At 51.5% G+C, this 19,764-nt stretch overlaps 1 protein-coding gene across 10 annotated transcripts in view; it reads left to right on the top strand.

The window, feature by feature from the left end:
• The first annotated feature begins 11,617 nt into the window (after positions 1-11,617).
• Positions 11,618-19,764, top strand: part of BCAS4 (breast carcinoma amplified sequence 4) — a 56,555-nt gene continuing 48,408 nt past the window's right edge. For 4 of the 10 annotated variants that reach the window (XM_059892770.1, XM_059892771.1, XM_059892769.1 and 1 more), the window contains exon 1: positions 11,622-11,801. In XM_059892770.1, the coding sequence (XP_059748753.1) occupies positions 11,712-11,801 (90 nt within the window). In that variant the 5' untranslated portion in view covers positions 11,622-11,711. Of the gene's footprint in view, positions 11,802-19,764 lie in introns of all 10 variants that reach the window. The other 6 variants (XR_009496795.1, XR_009496796.1, XM_059892767.1 and 3 more) reach the window with 4 other exon arrangements.

Consider the following 19,764-nt stretch of genomic DNA (forward strand, 5'->3'; position numbering starts at 1 on the left):
GCTACAGTCCGTGCAGTCACAAAGAGTGGGACATGACTGAATGACTTTCACCTACTTCTTTAGCAAGTCAACTAACCAGTAACCTCATCACGGGAAGGCTAGCCCACTATCTCCTCTGGTTCCACCCATACGTGGGGATGAGGTGCGGTCCACCGGTGGGCTGGAATTCCACACAACTCCAGAGCGTGCCATGCACGCTATCGTCTGTGAGTGGCGTCCTGGAGTTTTGCAATGACCAGCCTGCACAGCCAGGCAGGTGGGAGTGCTCTGAATTTTCGTGTTCCTGGCCCAGTTGTTCTTTTCTCAGAAGCCCCACAGAACTCCTTGATGCCTTCCTGGCAATATTCCTTTAGATAATCCAAACTTTCTCCCGGCAAAACAGCTCCAGCCCCTTCAAACTGTCATCACATGTCATAAAGTCACATGACCATCACATGATATCAGTTCAGTTCAGTTGCTCAGTCGTGTCCGACTCTCTGCGACCTCATGGACTGCAGCACGCTAGGCTTCCCTGTCCATTACCTACTCCTGGAGCTTGCTCAAACTCATGTCCATCGAGTCAGTGATGCCATCCAACCATCTCATCCTCTGTTGCCCCCTTCTCTTCCTGCCTTCAATCTTTCCCAACATCAGGGTCTTTTTTAATGAGTCAGTTCTGCACATTAGGTGGCCAAAGTATTGAGCTTCAGCATCAGTCCTTCCAATGAATATTCAGGACTGATTTCCTTTAGGATGGACTGGTTGGATCTCCTTGCAGTCCAAGGGACTCTCAAGAGTCTTCTCAAACACCACAGTTCAAAAGCATCAATTTTTTTGGTGCTCAGCTTTCTTTACGGTGCAAGTCTCATATCCATGCATGACTACTGGAAAAACCATAGCTTTGACTAGACAGACCTTTGTCGCAAAGTAATGTCTCTGCTTTTCAATATGCTGTCTAGGCTTGTCATAGCTTTTCTTCCAAAGAGCAAGTGTCTTTTAATTTCATGGCTGCAGTCACCATCTGCACTGATTTTAGAGCCCAAGAAAATAAAGTCTGTCACTGTTTCCACTGTTTCCCCATCTATTTGCCGTGAAGTGATGACCCGATGGGACTTCCCTGGTGGCTCAGACGGTAAAGTGTCTGTCTACAATGCGAGAGACCTGGACTCAATCCCTGGGTCGGAAAGATTCCCTGGAGAAGGAAATGGCAACCCACTCCAGTACTCTGGTCTTGAAAATGACCTGATAAACAGTAGGCCACAGGTTCCTCTGTCTATGGGATTCTCTGGGCAAGAATACTGGAGTAGGTTGCCATTTCCTCCTCCAGGGCATCTTTCCGACCCAGGGATTGAGCCCACATCTCTTACATCTCCTGCATTGGCAGGCGGGTTCTTTACTACTAGTGCCAGCTGAGAAGTCCCATGAACATCACATCGGTCATAAACTGACTTTATGTTCAGTTTGTCTCAACAGTTGTTGTTTAGCCGCTAAGTTGTGTCTGACTCTTTTGCGACCCCATGGACTGTAGCCCGCCAGGCTCCTCTGTCCATGGGATTTTCCAGGCAAGAATACTGGAGTGGGTTGCCATTTCCTTCTGCGGGATCTTCCTGACCAGGGATCGAACCTGGGTCTCCTGCACTGCAGGTACGTTCGTTACCACTGACCTACCGGGAAGCCCTGGCCTGGACAGACATTTATTAAATGCGTTCTTGGTGACCAAATCCTTGTCACCATCAGCTATGTTACCTATCTGGCCATTTTCTCTGTCCTCCCTGGAAAACACTCTAGTTTGTCAATATTCCACTTATAATGTAGGATTTATTGAGCAATTACTCTACGCCAGCCAGTGCTTAAAGCAGTTGACGTAGATTGTCTCATTGAATCATGTCAGCAGCACCATGAAGTTGTATCATGTCACTTTATTGATGAGGAAATTCAGGCACAGAGAAGTTACGTAACTCCACCGAGATCACACAGCTTTTGGAGGCTGGCACGCAGACAGCCTGACTCTAGAGGCTGTGCTGTTAGTCACTGTCCCAGAGGTTCACTGTGAACCTGGCAGGGGCCCTTCAGGAGCCAGAAGACTGTCCACGTCTCACTCTTTGTCCTGCATTCTGTATGTTTTAATTAAAGCCTCCTCATTCTCATTGCCTTTATAGCAACTGTGTTATTTCACTGTGTTTAAGTTATATTTAAAATCAATTAAAAAATTCTGTCGGGCTTCCCTGGTGGCACAGTGGTAAAGAATCTGCCTGCCAATACAGGAGACAAGGGTTTGATCCCTGATCAAGAGAGATTAAAAACCTATCTTTTGGGCTTCCCTGGTGGTCCAGTGGTTAAGAATCCACCTTGCAATGCAAGGGACACCGGTTCGATCCCTGGTCTGGGAAGATCCCACATGCTTCGGAGCAGCTGAGCCCGTGTGCCACAACTGCTCAGCCTGTGCTCTAGAGCCCAGGAACCGCAACTTCTGGGGCCCACACACCTCGAGCCGCTGCTCCGCTACAAGAGAAGCCGCGGAATGAGAACCCCTTGCACCAGGAGAGTGGCGCCTCCTCACTGCAACCAGAGAAAAGCCCTCGCCGTGAAGACCCAGCAGAGCCAAAAGTAAACAAACAAAATTATTATTTTTTAAGAAGTCTAAAAAAATTCTGTCACGCTATAGATGAGGTTTCTCATGTCCTCAATAATCTTCAAAAAAGTAAATGCTTCTTCTTCATTCTTTGCTAAACTTCATTGTTACAGCCAGAGGCCCCTCTTGGCTCATTGTCCACTGCTGGTATGCCTGCAGGCTTCACATAGAGCAGAATCTCATTTACCGAGAGCCTACTGTGTAGACAATGCTGTACCATGTAATGCCAAGGACAGCAAAGGGCCTCTGAACCCTAGTGAAAAGAGACACAGGCTCCTAAAGCAGAAAAACAAATATACTCCCATGTCCCAAATAGTCTGACGAATATTGTTTTACCAGGGCACTTCATTTTCTAACTTCAGATCTATCTCAATGTGATACAAGAGAAAGAGCCATGGGCTTGAAACCCAACCCCACTTAGTTATATGCATGGGCCTGGGCCACAGTTTCCTGAGCCTCAGTTTTCCCAGCTGCAAAACAGAAAATCAAGTCCACAATTCTTTTTTTTTTTTTTGATACTTTTAAAGTCCAGGGACGGAGAAGACAATGGCACCCTACTCCAGTACTCTTGCCTGGAAAATCCCATGGATGTAGGAGCCTGGTAGGCTGCAGTCCATGGGGTTGCTAAGAGTCGGACACAACTGAGCGACTTCACTTTCTCTTTTCACTTTCATGCATTGGAGAAGGAAATGGCAACCCACTCCAGTGTTCTTGCCTGGAGAATCCCAGGGACGGGGAAGCCTGGTGGGCTGCCGTCTATGGGGTCACACAGAGTCGGACACGACTGAAGTGACTTAGCATAGCATAGCAAAATCCAGGGAACAAAACCATTTGCTTTTTTCTCCATCGGGCCAGCAGAAATGTGATGACCAGCAAAACCTAAGCCGAACTGGCATGAGACTTATTTAAGACCTCCAATTAGCTCATGGAAGGTGAATGCTGACACATTCTGCTGAGAAATACAGCAGATAACAGGGTGATAACAGGGTGTTGACCCTTCCAAAACCTGGGAGCCCTGATGCTGAAACCCGCTGGCCCCAAGGGTTTTGCATTAGGAATGGTGGGCCTGTAATACCCAGTTCGGCCTCTGGCCAGCAGGAGAATTTGCAGAAGACCCTAAGCTCATGCCTGGGTCACCTGAGTCCTGCCCCTTCACACTTTCCTGGGCAGCATCTTCCCTCCAGCGTCTGTTTAAATGGAGGCAGAACAAACAGCCTGGGACCCACATTTCAGTAACTTGTTCAGTTGTTAAATCATGTCTGACTCTTTGTGACTCCACAGACTATAACGACCAAGCTCTTCCGTGCATGGGATTTCCCAGGCAAGAATACTGGAGTGGGCTGCCATTTCCTTCTCCAGAGGATCTTCATGACCCAGGGATCGAACCCTGGTCTCCTGCATTGGCAGGCAGATTTTTTTTTTTTTAACCACTGAGCCACCAGAGAAGCCTCATATTTCAGTAGCTAGAGGGGTAAAATCTCCTCTTTCCTCTAAACCCATGATTCTCCTCTCACTTCCCAGGACACATGCAGCGCTAGCCAGAAAGCCAAACGACGCTTAGGGAGCACTTTGAACCTTGACCCTTGGCCTCTTGCCTCCAAAGCTACAAGACCCTTTGTGTAGCTCTGTTGCAGAAAGAAAAGCCACAGTGAAAAACGGATCAAATTCCTGGGGAGAATTAGAAGCCTTCTTTCACAGAGAAAGAATGGGATGTGCTGTCTTCCATTACTATAGAGAGATCATTTCAAAACTGTGTTCGAAAAAATGCTTTTAAAGCCTGGCTTTTCACTGTGCTTCTCTCAAGAGGGGTTGTGTTCTAAATCGTTTTGCTGGTGGGGAGGCAGAGATGCTGAGCAGGAGGGCGACTTCAAATTTTAGAGAAACGTGCTTATTGAGGACAGACTTGTATGTGCAAAGGCAGTCACTAGATTCCTATGGTAAGCCCCCCAAACGGCCGATGTGGGCTCTGCCTCGGGAACTTCCTGTCTGACGGTGGCCTTACAACTTAGCAGAAGGTACGAGGTAGCAGAAGGTAAGCTTAAAAGGCCCATCTGTTTGGGGGTCAGAAAACGGACCATGGGAGAACGGCCTCGAAGACTAGGCGGAAACGCAGGGAGGATAGTCGGCCCCGGGGCAGCTGAGGCCTCCAACATAGACACATGGTACTCTGACGTGGAGCCCGGCAGACGTGGGGCATGTTCAGGGGACCCCGGGGGCAGAACCCAGAACCTTCACGGACCGAGAAGTCAGAGAAAGACTGAGGCCAAGTGAGGAAGAATGTGCCAACGAGGGCATCTCATTAACTGCCATGTCACAGTGCAGGCCCATGGCTTCCTAAGCTTTCCTTTCCTATCGAGAGAAGCCGCAGCTGAATGTCTGTGCAGACTGTCAAAGGGCACCATATTGAAAGATACAGACATTTAAGCATAGTTCAGTTCAGTAGCTCAGTCGCGTCCGACTCTCTGCGACCCCATGGACTGCAGCACGCCAGGCTTCCCTGTTCATCACCAACTCCCAGAGCTTGCTCAAACTCATGTCCATCGAGTTGGTGATGCCATCCAACCATCTCATCCTCTGTCGTCCCCTTCTCCTCCCGCCTTCAATCTTCCCCAGCATCAGGGTCTTTTCTAATGAGTCATTTCTTCACATCAGGTGGCCAGAGTACTGAGCTACAGCATTAGTCATTCCAATAAATATTCAGGACTGGTTTCCTTTAGGATGGACTGGTCAGATCTCCTTGCAGTCCGTCCAAGGGACTCTCAAGAGTCTTTTCCAGCACCACAGTTCAAAACCATCAGTTCTTCAGTGCTTAACTTTCTTTGCAGTCCAACTCTCACATCCATACATGACTACTGAAAAAACCATAGCTTTCACTAGATGGATCTTTATTGGCAAAGTAATGTCTCTGCTTTTTAGTACGCTGTCGAGGTTGGTCATAGCTTTTCTTCCAAGGAACAAGCGTCTTTTAATTTCATGGCTGCAGTCACCATCTGCAGTGATTTTGGAGCCCAAAAAATAAAGTCTGTCACTGTTTCCATTGTTTCCCCATCTATTTGCCATGAAGTAATGGGACCGGATGCCATGATCTTCGTTTTCTGAATGTTGAGTTTTAAACCAGCTTTTTCACTCTCCTCTTTCACTTTCATCAAGAGGCTTTTTAGTTCCTCTTCGCTTTCTGCCATAAAGTGGTGTCATCTGCATATCTGAAGTTATTAATGTTTCTTCCAGCAATTTGGTTCCAGCTTATGCTTCATCCAGCCCAGCGTTTCTCATGATGTCCTCTGCATAGAAGTTAAATGAGCAGGCTGACAGTATACAGCCTTGACGAACTCCTTTCCCAATTCGGAACGAGTCCATTGTTCCGTGTCCAGTTCACTGTTGCTTCCTGACCTGCATACAGATTTCTCAGGAGGCAGGTCAGGTGGTCTGGTAGTCCCATCTCTTCAAGAATCTTCCACAGTTTGCTGAGCATTTAAGCATGGTGATGTGCAATATAACATATCTGTGAATGTCTTCTTTTGGGCCAGGCTATAACAAAACACCTTTGGAAAAGGCGATGGCACCCCACTCCAGTACTCTTGCCTGGAAAATCCCATGGACAGAGAAGCCTGGTGGGCTGCAGTCCATGGGGTCGCGAAGAGTCGGACACGACTGAGCGACTTCACTTTCACTTTTCACTTTCATGCATTGGAGAAGGAAATGGCAACCCACTCCAGTGTTCTTGCCTGGAGAATCCCAGGGACGGGGGAGCCTGGTGGGCTGCCGTCTATGGGGTCGCACAGAGTCGGATGTGACTTAGCAACTTAGCAATAACAAAACACCTTAGCCTGCATGGCTTATAAACAACAGCCATTTATTTCTTACAGATCAGGAGACTATAAGCTCAGAATCAGGGAGCCAGCAGGGTCAGGTTCTGGTGAGGGCCTGCTTCCAGGGTTCAGGCTGCTGACTCCTCCACACGTCCTCAAACGGCAGAAAGGGCAGGGAGCGCTCTCGGGGTCTCTTTTTCTTTTTTTCTTATTGTGTGCGTGTACACACACATATGCGTGTGTGTGTATATATATACTTATATACACACACACATGCTTATGTGAGGCTTTCCTGGTGGCTCAGAGGGTGAAGAGTCTACCTGCAATGTGGGAGTCACAGGAGCAATCCCTGGTTCGATCCCCAGGAAGATGCCCTGGAGAAGAGAATGGCTATGCGTTCCAGTATTCTTGCCTGGAGAATTTCATGGACAAAGGAACCTGGTGGGGTATACAGTCCATGGGGTCACAAAAAGTCGGACAGGACTGAGCAACTAACACTTTCACTTTTCACACGTACGTGTGTGTGTGTGTGTGTGTGTGTGTGTGTGTGTGTATCTCCCTCCGGAGCTCCTGCGTCTTGGTGGCAACCGTGTGGAGGTGATGCGGTGCAGATCTCCTTGTACACTAGATGCCCCAGCCTGGGCTTCCTGGCTCACCTCTGTGAGCGCGCTACAGCAGGGAAGGGCTCCACCCTCATGATCTAACCACCTCCCAAAGTCCCCACCTCCAGAGACCATCACCTTGGGGTTAGGATTTCAACGTATGAACTCGGGACACACACATTCAGCCCATAGGGTCAAGCTCCATGGCAGGGCCAGCACTCAGGTGAGGCAGGAGGGATGCCCAGGACACACCCACCACCAAAGGGAGACCCTCGCTCCCGGGGGCTGCTCCTGAGCAGGAGGCCCCTTAAACAGACTGTCTTCCAGGGGTCTCTCTTGCCTCCTGCAGGTCCGAGCTCTGCTCTGTGGGTCCCCATTGGCATCTTAGGGTTCAGAGAGGACACACTGGCAAGGGAGGGCTGGGCGCGGGGTCTGAACTGCACTGTTGAACCTGAAGTTCACTTGGGGAACTGAGAGCAGGAGGAGATTGCTGGCTGCTCCTTTGGGAGGGCAGTGAAAAGGGGAGTGGGGCTCTGCACAGGGGGCAGGGCAGCTGCCCACCTACCCAGCAGGCCAGGCTGGGCTGAGGCGGCTGCCCCAGGACCAACGGCAGGGCCATCCTGTAGGAGGCAGGATGGGAGTAGCAGTTAATCACCTGGGTTCTTCCATTTGCTAATCATCAATATGTTGTGTTGTTCAATCACTAAATCGTGTCCAACTTTCTGTGACCCCATGGGCTGCAGAGTGCCTGGCTTCCCTGTCCCTCATTATCTCCTAGCGGTTGCTCAAATTCATGTCCACTGAGTCAGTGATGCTATCTAACCATCTCATCCTCTCCTTGGCAGCCTCCTTCTCCTTTTGCCTTCAATGTTTCCCACATCAGAGTCTTTTCCAGGGAAAAGACTGGTTCGTGTTGCCTCTTTGCAACAGGAGCCCAAAGTATTGGAGCTTCAGCTTTAGTCCTTCCAATGCATATTCAGGGTTGATATTCTTTACGATTGACTGGTTTAACCTGCTTGCTATCCAGGGACTCTCAAGAGTCTTCTCCAGCCCAATTGGAAAGCAGTCAATTCTTGGAGCTAATTATAATCCCTGGCAAGTGATTTAACCTCTCCGGGTCTCAGTTTCTTCATCTCGAAAATGGGTATCAGCAGAGTGGCCCTGTCTCCCAGGGTGCGGTGGAGATTCAAGGCAAGTATCTATGTGAAGAGTTTAGAACACAGTCTGGCCCCCAGGAAGTTTTCGCATTCTCAGTGAGGACAGTGGACCTTAGAAACGGGTAGCTGCAGACTCACAGGCCCACAGAGATAACCAGCGCTGGAGCCGCACAGATAGAATCACCTGGGGAATCCTTCCAACCTCCCCAACCCAGGCCACGGTCCCCAGCCCGATTAAATCCCAGTCTCTGGGGAGCGGCCTGGGCATCGGTATTTTTCTGGAAGTCTCCAGGAGTTTTCAACGCGCAGCTGAGTCTGGCAACCACGCTCATCTAGAACTTCGGGTGCCTGAGGCCTGAGTGGACAGAGGTGACCTTGAAAAGACACACACAGGCAACCATTTTGCAGCTGGAGGTGAAGCCAGACGGGGTGGGGGTGGGAGGCTGGGGGGCCTCGGGGCCCAGCTCGGGGGCGGCTGCGGCGCTCCCTCGGGGGTCGCGGGGCCCGGCGGCCAGGGCGCCCTCAGTCCCGGCGGGGAGGGAGCCGGCGGGCAGGAGGCCGGAGCGGCTCGGAGCGCGGCTCGGGCGCCAGGGGGAGCTCGCGGGCGCGCCGCGCCCCCGTCCCCGCAGCTGGTTCAGACTGGTTCGGGCAGGGTGCGGCCCGGCGGGCTGCATTCCAGGCCGCGGGCGCGCCGCCGGCTCCGGGGTCGCCCCGAGCGCCTCCGGGGGGCCGGGGAGACTTGTTTGTAATTGTCTTCTTTGTTTCAAATCATTCATTTGGCCCCCCACGGGGGCTCCTGAGCCCGCCGACACACCCTGGGCTATCCTGGGTATCCTGCGTGCATCACAGGCAACCGCAGAGCTTTCCAGAGTGCCCCCGCCCAGCGCCCCTTCTCCCCAAAGACTCCGACTCCGAAAGCTGGGGTGGGGCTCCGGGCAGCTGCATTTTAAGCAAAATGTTTCTAAGGCATCATTACATTGGGGGAAGACTGGAAGCAAAAGTGCCTGTTGGCAAGCCAACTTGGCCCAGGGTAGGAATCCCCATGACGCTTGTGCAGAGCGCGGATCTCTTCCCCCGAAACCCCATCTCCAGGAAAAGGGGGTCGGGGTAGGCAGCATTTTTAGCTAACACCCTAGGGTTTTGGTTTTTCTATTTTTTTTTCCCTCTCCAATGAGTCATATTGGGCATCTTTAAAGTTTAAATACTGTAACAAGCATCAGCGGAAAAAATAGAACACTAGGAATACATAATTGAAACCCCTCTCATACCCTCCCGTTTCCTGCCACCCCAAAGTAACCAGTTTCCTGAATGTGGCGCCGCACCCCCGTGCACAGCTTTATACTTTGACTCCATATGTCTGTATCCATAAACAATATATAGTGCGGTTTCGCGTGTTTTAAAAACTTTATGTTAATGGCAGCGTGCCCTACAGAGCCTTCTGCGACTTGCTTCCCGCCCCCCGCCCCTTTTCCTTTTCTTTTTCTTAACATTATGTTTTTGAGATTCCTCCATCAGGGGAAGTTTGCTGCACTTAGCCTGTTTGGCTAATCTGAAGCCGGTTCCGTGCGCAGGGGTGAGGGTCAGAGCTGGGCTCCTGGCTGTCTTGTGTGATGCAGAAGAGCTCTGGGCATCAGACGCCTCAGGACAGCAATGAATGTCCAAGTACAGGTTCAGTGAGTTTCTATTAAATCCTTTTCCTTAGCACCTGAGGCCCAAGTCTTGGCCAAGAATTTTCCAGAATATTCCTCTGGCCCGAAAGCCTGGATATTTGGGCGGCGGTGTAAAGCAATTAGCAGTGGACAGCTGTGGAAGGGGGAAGATGGATTACCCAAAAGACACACCAAGCCTACGCTCACGGCCCCCCTACCTAAGCTTGTCGGATAAAATACAAATTCAGATTTAACAGGATGGAGATAAGGGGAATCCTGTATACTTATTTTAGCCCTAAGCCAAGCCCGATTAAAAAAAAAAAAATTAACACTTTAAAAGAAAAATAATCATGGGAAAAATTAGACTGCTAGACCTCTGGATACCTCCTTACATTTTAAAAAACTTGACTCACTAGCAGGTCCGTCTAGTCAAAGCTATGGTTTTTCCAGTAATCATGTATGGATGTGAGAGTTGGACCATAAAGAAGGCTGAGCGCTGAAGACTAGATGCTTCTGAACTGTCGTGCTGGAGAAGACTCTTTGAGAGTCCCTTGGACAGCAAGGAGGTCCAACCAGTCAATCCTAAAGGAAATCAACCCTGAATATTCACTGGAAGGACTGAAGCTGAAGCTCCAATACTTTGGCCACCTGATGCAAAGAGCTGGAAAAGACCCTGATGCTGGGAAGGAATGAAGGCGGGAGGAGAAGGGGACGACAGAGGATGAGATGGTTGGATGGCATCACCGAATCAATGTACATGAGTTTTGAGCAAGCTCCAGTAGTTGGTGATGGACAGGGAGGCCTGGCGTGCTACAGTCCATGGGGTCGCAAAGACTGAGCGACTGAACAATTTTAGCATTGCTTTGGACCCTACCCTCTTCAGCCTCTAAGGAGTCTAGACTAGCCTCTTAGGGGGTGGGGGTCAAATTTAGTGTGCTTAAGGATTCCATGTGGAGTTTACTTTAAAATCTGCCCCAGGGAGGAAGAGGATCGCTACACCAGCTTCCCTAACTTTTAGGACTGTCAGCCAGGCGCAAACAAGCTGCTGTCCTAGAAGAGGCCTGGTGGGCGGGGTGATGGGGGAGGGGTGGTCTTTAAATGAAAGGCTCCTCTAAGATAGCTGTTCTCTATCCTGAATGCACGCTGGAACCACCCGGGGAGCTTTACAAACTACTGAGGCCCAAGCTCCACCTCCAGAGATTCTGCCTGAATAGGCCTGGGGTGAGGTCTGACTTCCGGGCTTTTAGAAACTTCCCAGTTCAGTTCAGTCGCTCAGTCGTGTCTGACGCTCTGCGACCCAATGGACTGCAGCACGCCAGGCTTCCCTGTCCTTCACCAACTCCCAGAGCTTGCTCAAACTCAAACTCTAAGGAATCGGTGATGCCCTCCAACCGTCCCATCCTCTGTCCCCTTCTCCTTCCTTCAACAAACTCCCCGGTCCACTCTAAAGTGCTATGGGAGCTGGGACCCGCTGCTCCACTGGATTTCAATGCAACAGGGTAGTCTGTACCCACGGTTCTCAAACTCAGCGGTGTGTCAGAATCACCTGGCGAGCATCAAACCATGCAGATGTCCAGGTTCCAGCCCTAGAGACTGTGTGTGGCCTGGACGTGGGGCGTTTTAAAGGAGCCCCCGGTGATCGCCGTCTGGAAGCGAGTTTGGGACGCTGGTTTGCCAGGTGGTGCGGGGGCCCGGCGCAGGGAGCGCGCGCGCCACTGGGCGGCGCTGCCCACTCGGCCCGGCGCTCTGCTCGGCGCGCAGCGGCCCCGCCTCCGCCAGGCGGGCCCCGGGGCGTGCAGCGGGCCGGGGGCGGGGCTCCGAGGCCGGGACACGGCGTCGGGCTCCCGGGCAGCCTCCGCCGGCCGGACCCTGCCGCGCTCGTGATGCTGCTCGTGGACGCCGATCGGCCGGAGCCCGTGCGCGGCGGGGCGCGCGAGCTCGCGGTCTTCCTGACCCCCGAGCCCGGGGCCGAGGTAGGGGACGCGGCTGGAAGTGGGGGAGGCGGGTCTCGGGGTTGCGGGAGGGGGGACGTCCAGGGCCGCGCGCCCCAGCAGGGGAGTGGACGAATAGGGGTGGGGGTACCCCTGAGCGCTGAGCCCGGCCCTGGGCTTCCCCGCAGCTTTTTCTCGTACCTGGCGCTGGGGCTCCGGGGACGCACGGGGGGCCCCGGGGTTCCTCCTCGGCGGCGCGGTGGCTGCCCAGGGTCACCCAGAGATGCGCGTCAGGTCGCTCCCGCCCCGTCCTCCAGCCAACACGGCTCTCAGGGGCCCAGACTCGCCTCCCATCCTTACCTGAGCATCCCCTCTCCCCTCTCCACCCCCGCTCCTCGCCCTCACCGGCATCCGCCGGGATGCCAGAGGCAGGCGCGCCGAGAGCCGATGCCTTTTGCAAACCCGGGCCCTCGGGGCGGCCGAGCCCTGGTCCCGCCTCTGCCCGCGCGCTCGGCCTGCTCGGCTCTGAGCTGACGCCAGATTCCCGCAGGAGGCAGGCAGGCTGCGTCTGTGAGGACGCACCCGGCCTCGGTCCGCTTCTGTTGCTAGGAGGAAAAATACCTCATCTCTGGCTGTTCTTGCTGTTTTAAAAGCACAGAATAAAAAGTAGATCTAACGCTGGATTCTTTATTTTCCAGCTGAAGCCAGTATGTTGACAGTGCCATGAAAAAGTTGTTTACCCAAGTTCACCCGGAGTTATTTAGGGCCAGAAAGTCAACCCATTCTCTTTTAAAATCTCAGAAGTGTTACGCAAGTATTTAAAATAAAGAGGAAGCACCTTTTGTCTTTCTCTCGCACTCCAGTTCTGGTTCCCAGAGATAATCATCTTCCACAGTTTGGTGTACATCGTGCCAAGCACATTAAAAATGCATTTACAAATGTAGGCAGGCATGTATACTAACAATTACACCTAATTAGTTTTTACAAAAACCCCGCTTGGTACCAGAATACTGTTCTGCAACTTGCTTTTCGTTATTCAAAATAGCATGGACAAATAGGAAGTGACTTAATGATAAGGCACAAGGTATCTTTTCAGGGTGATGAGAATGTTCTGGAATTACTGCCTATGGTTGCACAATTTTGCGAATTCACTGAAAACCACAGAATTGTACACTTTAAAAGGTTAAATTTTGTAGTATGTGAATTCTATCTCAGTTTAAAAAATAGTATGGACATATTTCCATGTCAGAATGTAAGAGCTGTCCAATAGAAATATAATTTGAGCCAAATATGAGCCAATAATTTTATTTTTTTAACACTTTAAATATTCTAGGAGCCATACAAAAAGGGAGAAGAAACAGGTGAAATTGTCAATATATTTTTCCCAGTTTTATGGAGATCTAATTGACATACAATGCTGTAAGGTTAAGATGTACAAGTTTCAATATATTTAAAATAACTATCCAAAATGTCCTTTCAGCATGTCATAAATGTAAAAAGAATTCAATGATATTTTTGTTTTTTTTAATTTTTTTTTCTAATTCAAGGCACACTTATTTTGGGGGACAGTTTGAATAATGAGTAAACTATAGTGCCAGTGAAGTCGCTCAGTCATGTCTGACTCTTTGTGATCCCGTGGACTGTAGCCCACCAGACTCCTCCATCCATGGAATTTTCCACACAAGAATACTGGAGTGGGTTGCCATCTCCTTCTCCATCAATGAGATTTTTACATTTTCTTCTTTGGACTAAGTTTTCAAAACCAGGCTTGGAATATCACGCTTACAACACACCTAGGTGTGGCCCAGCCACATTTTAAGCCTTTAATAGTCGTAACGGTCTTCCCTAGTGGCTCAGCTCATAAAGAATCTGCCTGCAATGTGGGAGACCTGGGTTCGATCCCTGGATTGGGAAGATCCCCTGGAGAAGGGAAAGGCTCCCCACTCCAGTGCTCTGGCCTGGAGAGTTTCACGGACTGTGCAGTCCATGGTGTCGCAGAGTCGGACACAGCTGAGCGTCTTTCACTTTCAGTAGTCGTGAGAGGCTGGCGGCTTCCATGCTGGAGAGTGTAGGTCTTCATCGTTCTTCACCTTCCTAGTGTCCTGCCATTACTTAATGTTGTTTAGTTGGCAAGTTGTGTCCAGCTCTTTGTGACCCCATAAACTGCAGCGTGCCAGGCCTCCCTGTCCCTCACCATCTCCCAGAGTTTGCTCAAACTCGTGTCCACTGAGTCGGTGATGCCATCCAACCATCTCTGTCGCCCTCTTTTCTGTCTGTGTTTAGTCTCTCCCAGCATCAGGGTCTTTTCCAGTAAGTTGACTGTTTGCATCAGGTGGCCATAGTATTGGAGCTTCAGGATCAGTCCTTCCAATTAGTATTCAGGGTTGATTTCCTTTAGGATTGACTGGTTTGGTCTCCTTGCTGTCCAAGAGACTCTCAAGGGTCTTCTCCAGCACCACAGTTCGAAAACATCAATTCTTTGGCATTCAGCCTTCTTTATGGTCCAATTCTCACATCCATACATGACTACCATTACATAATAATCCCTCCTATTTTCTGAGCATATACTATGTGCCAGCGGCATGCTGAACTCTGTTCATGGACTGTGTCATCGAATCCTGGCAGTGACCCAGTGGCTAGGATGTTGCTATGTCAGCCTCATAACTGTGAAACCTGAGGCCCTCACCAAATAAGCAACATCCTGTGGATGTCTGGTAATTTCTGAACCACGCCCCCAGGCATGGGCATTGAGGCTGTGTACCTGCTTAAGGGTTTAAGTAACCTGAGCGTCTTTCTTGTTCTTTGTCCACCTTACTCTCAGCAGCAAGATGTCATTGTGCCCAGGGGCTCAGCCTCATTTTGTCTGATTAGGGACAGCCTCCAGGAGAAGCTGCATGCATTCACTTCATTTGCTCACTCGGGGCTCTCTCTAACTCAGACATGAGCTGGCTCATGCTCATTTGTAAGGGCTGTAATGAAGAGCCGAACTCCCCGTAGCTCCACGCGGCAATAAAGGCACTTCAGGCTCTTGCTGAAGTTTATTTACCAAAAGAAGCAAAAAACGGCCCAGGTGGAGTCACTTGCAGCGTCTACTTAAAGCTTAATTCATTAGCAGTTCCCCCGTGCTGCAGCTGTTTGTAGAGATGGGCAAATGAGCTGGGAAAGGGAAGCCTGGTTTGGGATCAGGCCTGGGTGCCTGGAGCCTCCTGTAGCAGCCCAGTCGGAGTCTCAGACTCTAGTCCTGGGGGTGCCCTGGAGTTTCTAGGGAGGTGGGTCCTTCAACACCTCAAACCCCTGCTGTTTGCTGGGAGTGAACCACACAAGGGCCCCCCACTTTCATGGCCCTACTCTCAGTAAACGTGTAACACACAAAACCTCTGGGTTGTGATGAATGCCATGGGGAATGCAGCATGGGTGATGTGGTAGAGAGTGTCTGGGAGACTTGGGAAAGCCTCTCCAAACCCCTGAGGAATCTGCAGGGAAGAGGGAGCACAGAGATCCAGGAGGCTGAGTAGCAGAGAGACCCCCACTTTGTCTGGGAGTGGTCAGGGAGGGCTTCCCTGAGGCGACATCAGTTTAGGCTGAGCTCTGAAGCATGAATAGGAGTTGACCAGCCTGAGAGGGAGGAGAAAAATGTCCCAGGCAGAGGAAACAGAACTTGCAAAGGCCCTGGGGTGGGATGAAGCATGGTAATCCTGAGGGGAGAAGAACAGCAGGTAGAAGGTGGGGCAGTGGGGCAGGGTGGGGCCAGTGAGAGGACCAGAAAGAGGACTTTGCATTGCCTCCCTGGACGGAGGAGCCGCTGAAGGGCTGCGTGTTGACCAGTTGACTGGGGAACATTTCACTCTTTCTAGGGCTTTGGGGTTTTCTGTCCAACCAACTTTTTTGTGGTTTACTTTCTCTCTCTTTCTGATTTGAACTTCCTCTTTTGGGGGAAATTTCAGGCAGGGTCTCCGGAATCTGCTTCAAGATGGCAAGGAGAGAAAGAGATGTTTGCCTCTTGGGGGCTCTCCTGGATGGCTGAGTCCTGATACCCATCCAGGGGGGAATTCGTGACAAGACTCAGAGTTCCCTTTGGTTCCTGTGCTGGGATGCAGGACAGGTTTGGCCCACAGATGGGGTTCATGGTCTGCCTGGAAGGAAGTGAAGGACTTCACTTGCTCACACTTGCTCTGCCTGAGTGGGCAGAGATGAGAGGGGAGAGTTAACCCGTGAATGAGGTCCTGGGCTGCAAACTGGTGGCCCAGGGGCTGAATCCAGAACTCTGATATGATTGGTTCGCTTCACGTAGGGGCTCTTTTTTTGTTGTTGTTTAATCCCTTTTTCCAAAGGGGTTCTTAAATGGAGAATATTCATGAAAAAAAAAATCTGAGTTTCCTGTTTGTTTAAAATAACGGACAGTCTGGAAATCCTCGGTCCCAGTTTCCTAGTGGTGGTCCCGTTTGCCACAGTCCTCACCCCTCCTTATTGTCTCCCTCTACTGAAGCTGGCATCAGTTACCACCTACCCGTGTGCTTGAACCTGTGACGTTCTATAGTCATGATAAGAGGAGAGGAAACTGTTTCTCCAAACCAGGAGTCTGGACTGAAATAGGAAGACATGAGTTAGCCCCAAATGCCCTTGGGTCTCAAGACAAAATGTAGGAGAGACCGTTTCTTTGTGGAAGCAGAGACTGTTTATTGGGTCCAACCTGTAGGCGCCACGTGCCTCTGGGAACCCTGGCATGTGTCTTATTCTTTTGACCTACTAGTCCCCTTTCTGCTCAAACTTTGGATGTTCGGATTAGAACTCTGTGGGTGGGTTCCAGGGCACAGTCTACTGTGTTTCGAGATATAGTTCTGGGTTAGTTTAGTCCTCTGATCCTTATGGTGGACTTGCTGCGGGCCAGACAGTGTGCCAGGCACAGGGGAGAGGCCAGCGAGATGGATGCAGTGCCTGCCCTCAAGCACAGGAGATGAGCTGGCAAGGAACGATCCTACAGAGTATCGAACGGTGGCATATGCCCCAGCGGAGACACCTGGGGGCTGTGATGGAGACACACAGGGAGGACTGGAAGGAACCACCAGGCAGAGATCTGGCATTGCGTGTGCGGCTAGAAGCAAGGAAGGATGATGACTCAGGAGGTGCCCGAGTAGGCGGACCTCAGTGATCAAGGAGAGAGTGGGCAGGGCCCAAAGGGAGGAGTCTGGAATTCGATTCTAAGGGGTCATGGATGGAGCTGTGAGCAGAGCCAAGCTGGATGTGAGCAGGAGAAAGACAGGATCAGGTCTGTGGACTTAGTGTAGTGCCAGAACGAGTTGGAGGGGCTGGTGTGGCCGCAGGGGTATCACAGATGTGGACATCGAGGTGGACGAGCTGGCCAGGCTCCCTGAATCAGAGCTTTCGGGGGTGTGAGAGTCAAGGCCAAAGTGGGCGCTTGGAGAAGGGTAGTGTTTCTCAGAAGAAAGTTCATGTTTCCCCAGGCTGAACTGTCCAGCAGTGGAAGGACCCATTCCCGACTCTGAATAGTCTCTTATTACAGGACATCTGGGTTTTGGGGGTGGGTCACCTTGGAACCGTGGCTAAAAGCTCCCAGTCTGCTGATTCTCAGCACTAACCAAGAAGCTTGGAAACAGAGTCCCAAACGTGGGAAGTAACCCTGGTACCCACCCATGCAGGCTGGTCACGTAGGGATGCTTCTGCACAGCAGACCTCATGGTTGCAGCAGGAGCCGCTCTGAACACACCATTCTGGAGCCAGGGGAGAAAAGAAGATGCCCAGAGGTGTGTGTGGTGTAAATAAAAACTTTAAGGAAACCACTTATTTCATGCTCCTATAAATAAGAGATTAAGATAGACCCGTCTCTAGGGGGTGGGGTGGAGTATGGCCAAGGTGTGAGCCCTGGTGTAGGGCGTGGTCCCCAACCTGCGCCTCACATCGGCCTCATCTGTGATCTCCACCAACAACGAGAACTGCTGCCTGCCTCCCACCCCTGACACCCTCATTTCATTGGAGTGGGCACCTCCTGGGCACTGGAATACTGGAAGCTTTCCAGCAGGATTGAAATGCCCGGGGTGACCAAGACTGATTTGTCTGTTGGAAAGTCCCCGTGGCTGCTGACTGTTGGGGGCACCCAGGAGGCACCCCAGGCCTGGGGATCTGGACTTGTAAGCCCTCTCTGGAGATTCTGATGGTCAGCCTGGTGGGTAGCTCACAGCTCGCCTCCCTGCAAGCGGGACCTGCCACAGGCCTGGGGTGCTGGCTCCCCGCCACTCGCAGAGGGCAGAAAACCCTTCGATCCTGCCTGCTGCGGTGTCTACAGCACCGGCTAGTGACTCCTCGCATATCCATTGAAGCAGCATCCTTTGCAGATGTGTGCCCCCCAACCCCACCAGCACCCCTGCCCTGGTCAGGCTGCGTGGTGGGAGGTCAGCTCCAGAGTCACAGGGCCTGGGTTCGGATCTCAGCCCTGCGCCCCCTCTGCCCGTCCTCCCGAGCTGTGGGGTTGGGTGAGGTGATGTGCGCTCGGAGTCTGGCCCACAGTAGGTGGTCTGTGGCATTAGCTGCGATTATCCATTTATTCATTCTGTAGGTGTTTCTGGAACCGGTACTGGGTGTGGACTCCGAACCAGGTGCTGGGAAGTAAGAGTGCAAGGGAGGCGCGCCCACCCGCAGGGCTCTCTGAACAGGTGGGAGTGGGGGTGGGACATGCACTGATAATTCTACTTTGTGTTTGCAGGAGGGTGGTTTCAGCCTCCACTTGTGCAGAAGATGGTGAGTTCTTCTCACTAGCATGACCTCCTGGAGGCCTGGAAGTCCAGGGCTGACTTTCTCTATCTGTGTACATGAGGCCAACCGTAGATCCCAGTTTTTAGTTTGCAAAATATAGTTGCTCCTTGCATGGTCCACATGAGCCCCCGGTTCTCTTAAACTGTTTCAGGATCTGAATTGATTCCTTGGGGCAAATGTGGTGGACATTTGGCCTGTGGGTTCCTCTAAGTGGATTGGAGTTTTGATTTTTAAATAATTGTATTTATTATTTTATTTTTGGCTGTGCTGGGTCTTCACTGCCACACAGGCTTTTCTCGGCTTGTGGCGAGCGGGGGCTCCTCTCGGGCTGTGGTGTGCGGGCTTCTCTTGCGGTGGCTTCTCTGTTGCAGATCACGGATTCTGGGGTGCGTGGGCTTCAACAGTTGCGGCTCCCAGACTCCAGAGCACAGGCTCACAATTGTGACACACGGGCTTCATTGCTCCTCGGCATGTGGGATCTTCCTGGATCAGGCTTCCCTGGTGGCTCAGCTGGTAAAGAATCCGCCTGCCATGTGGGAGACCTGGGTTCGAGCCCTGGGTTGGGAAGATCCCCTGGAGAAGGGAAAGGCTACCCACCCCAGTATTCTGGCCTGGAGAATCCCATGGACTGTATGGTCCATAGGGTCACAAAGAGTCGGACACGACTGAGCAACTTTCACTTCACTCCTGCATTGGCAGGTGAATTCTTTACCACTGAGCCACTAGAGAAGCCCGGAGTTGATTCTCTTTAAATAGGTTTTGTTTAAAAATAAAAAATGTGCGCACATGGTACAGAATCCAAAGGTCCCTGTGACCGCGTAGGGATGCGTGAGGCGCCGCCCTGCCGGGCTTGGCCTACGGGCCCACGAGGCCCCGCCCCTTGTCCCCGCCCGCGGCCCCGCCCACGTCCCCGCCCCATCGGCATCTTTCGGTCTTCACTCGCTGTGCCTTAGCTTTACATGCGAGTGCACAGCGAGCGCGCCAGTTGCTTCTAGCCGCCAAACAATCTCATTGTCGGTCTGAATGGTAATTTAGGTAACCGTTCCTCTCCTTTTGCTGTCACAAAGTCTATTACAATGAGTATCTCTGTACTTATATCATTCTGCGTTTGTGCAAATATGTCTGGAGGATAAATACCTCAATGGGGTATTTACAGGGTCCAAGGATACATACATCTAAAATTTAAGGGGAACGTCCTTGGTGGTCCAGCGTTGGAGAGTCTGCCTTCTGACACAGG

This window comes from Bos taurus, chromosome 13, assembly GCF_002263795.3.
Source record: "Bos taurus isolate L1 Dominette 01449 registration number 42190680 breed Hereford chromosome 13, ARS-UCD2.0, whole genome shotgun sequence".
In the NCBI taxonomy this organism is placed as follows: domain Eukaryota; kingdom Metazoa; phylum Chordata; class Mammalia; order Artiodactyla; family Bovidae; genus Bos; species Bos taurus.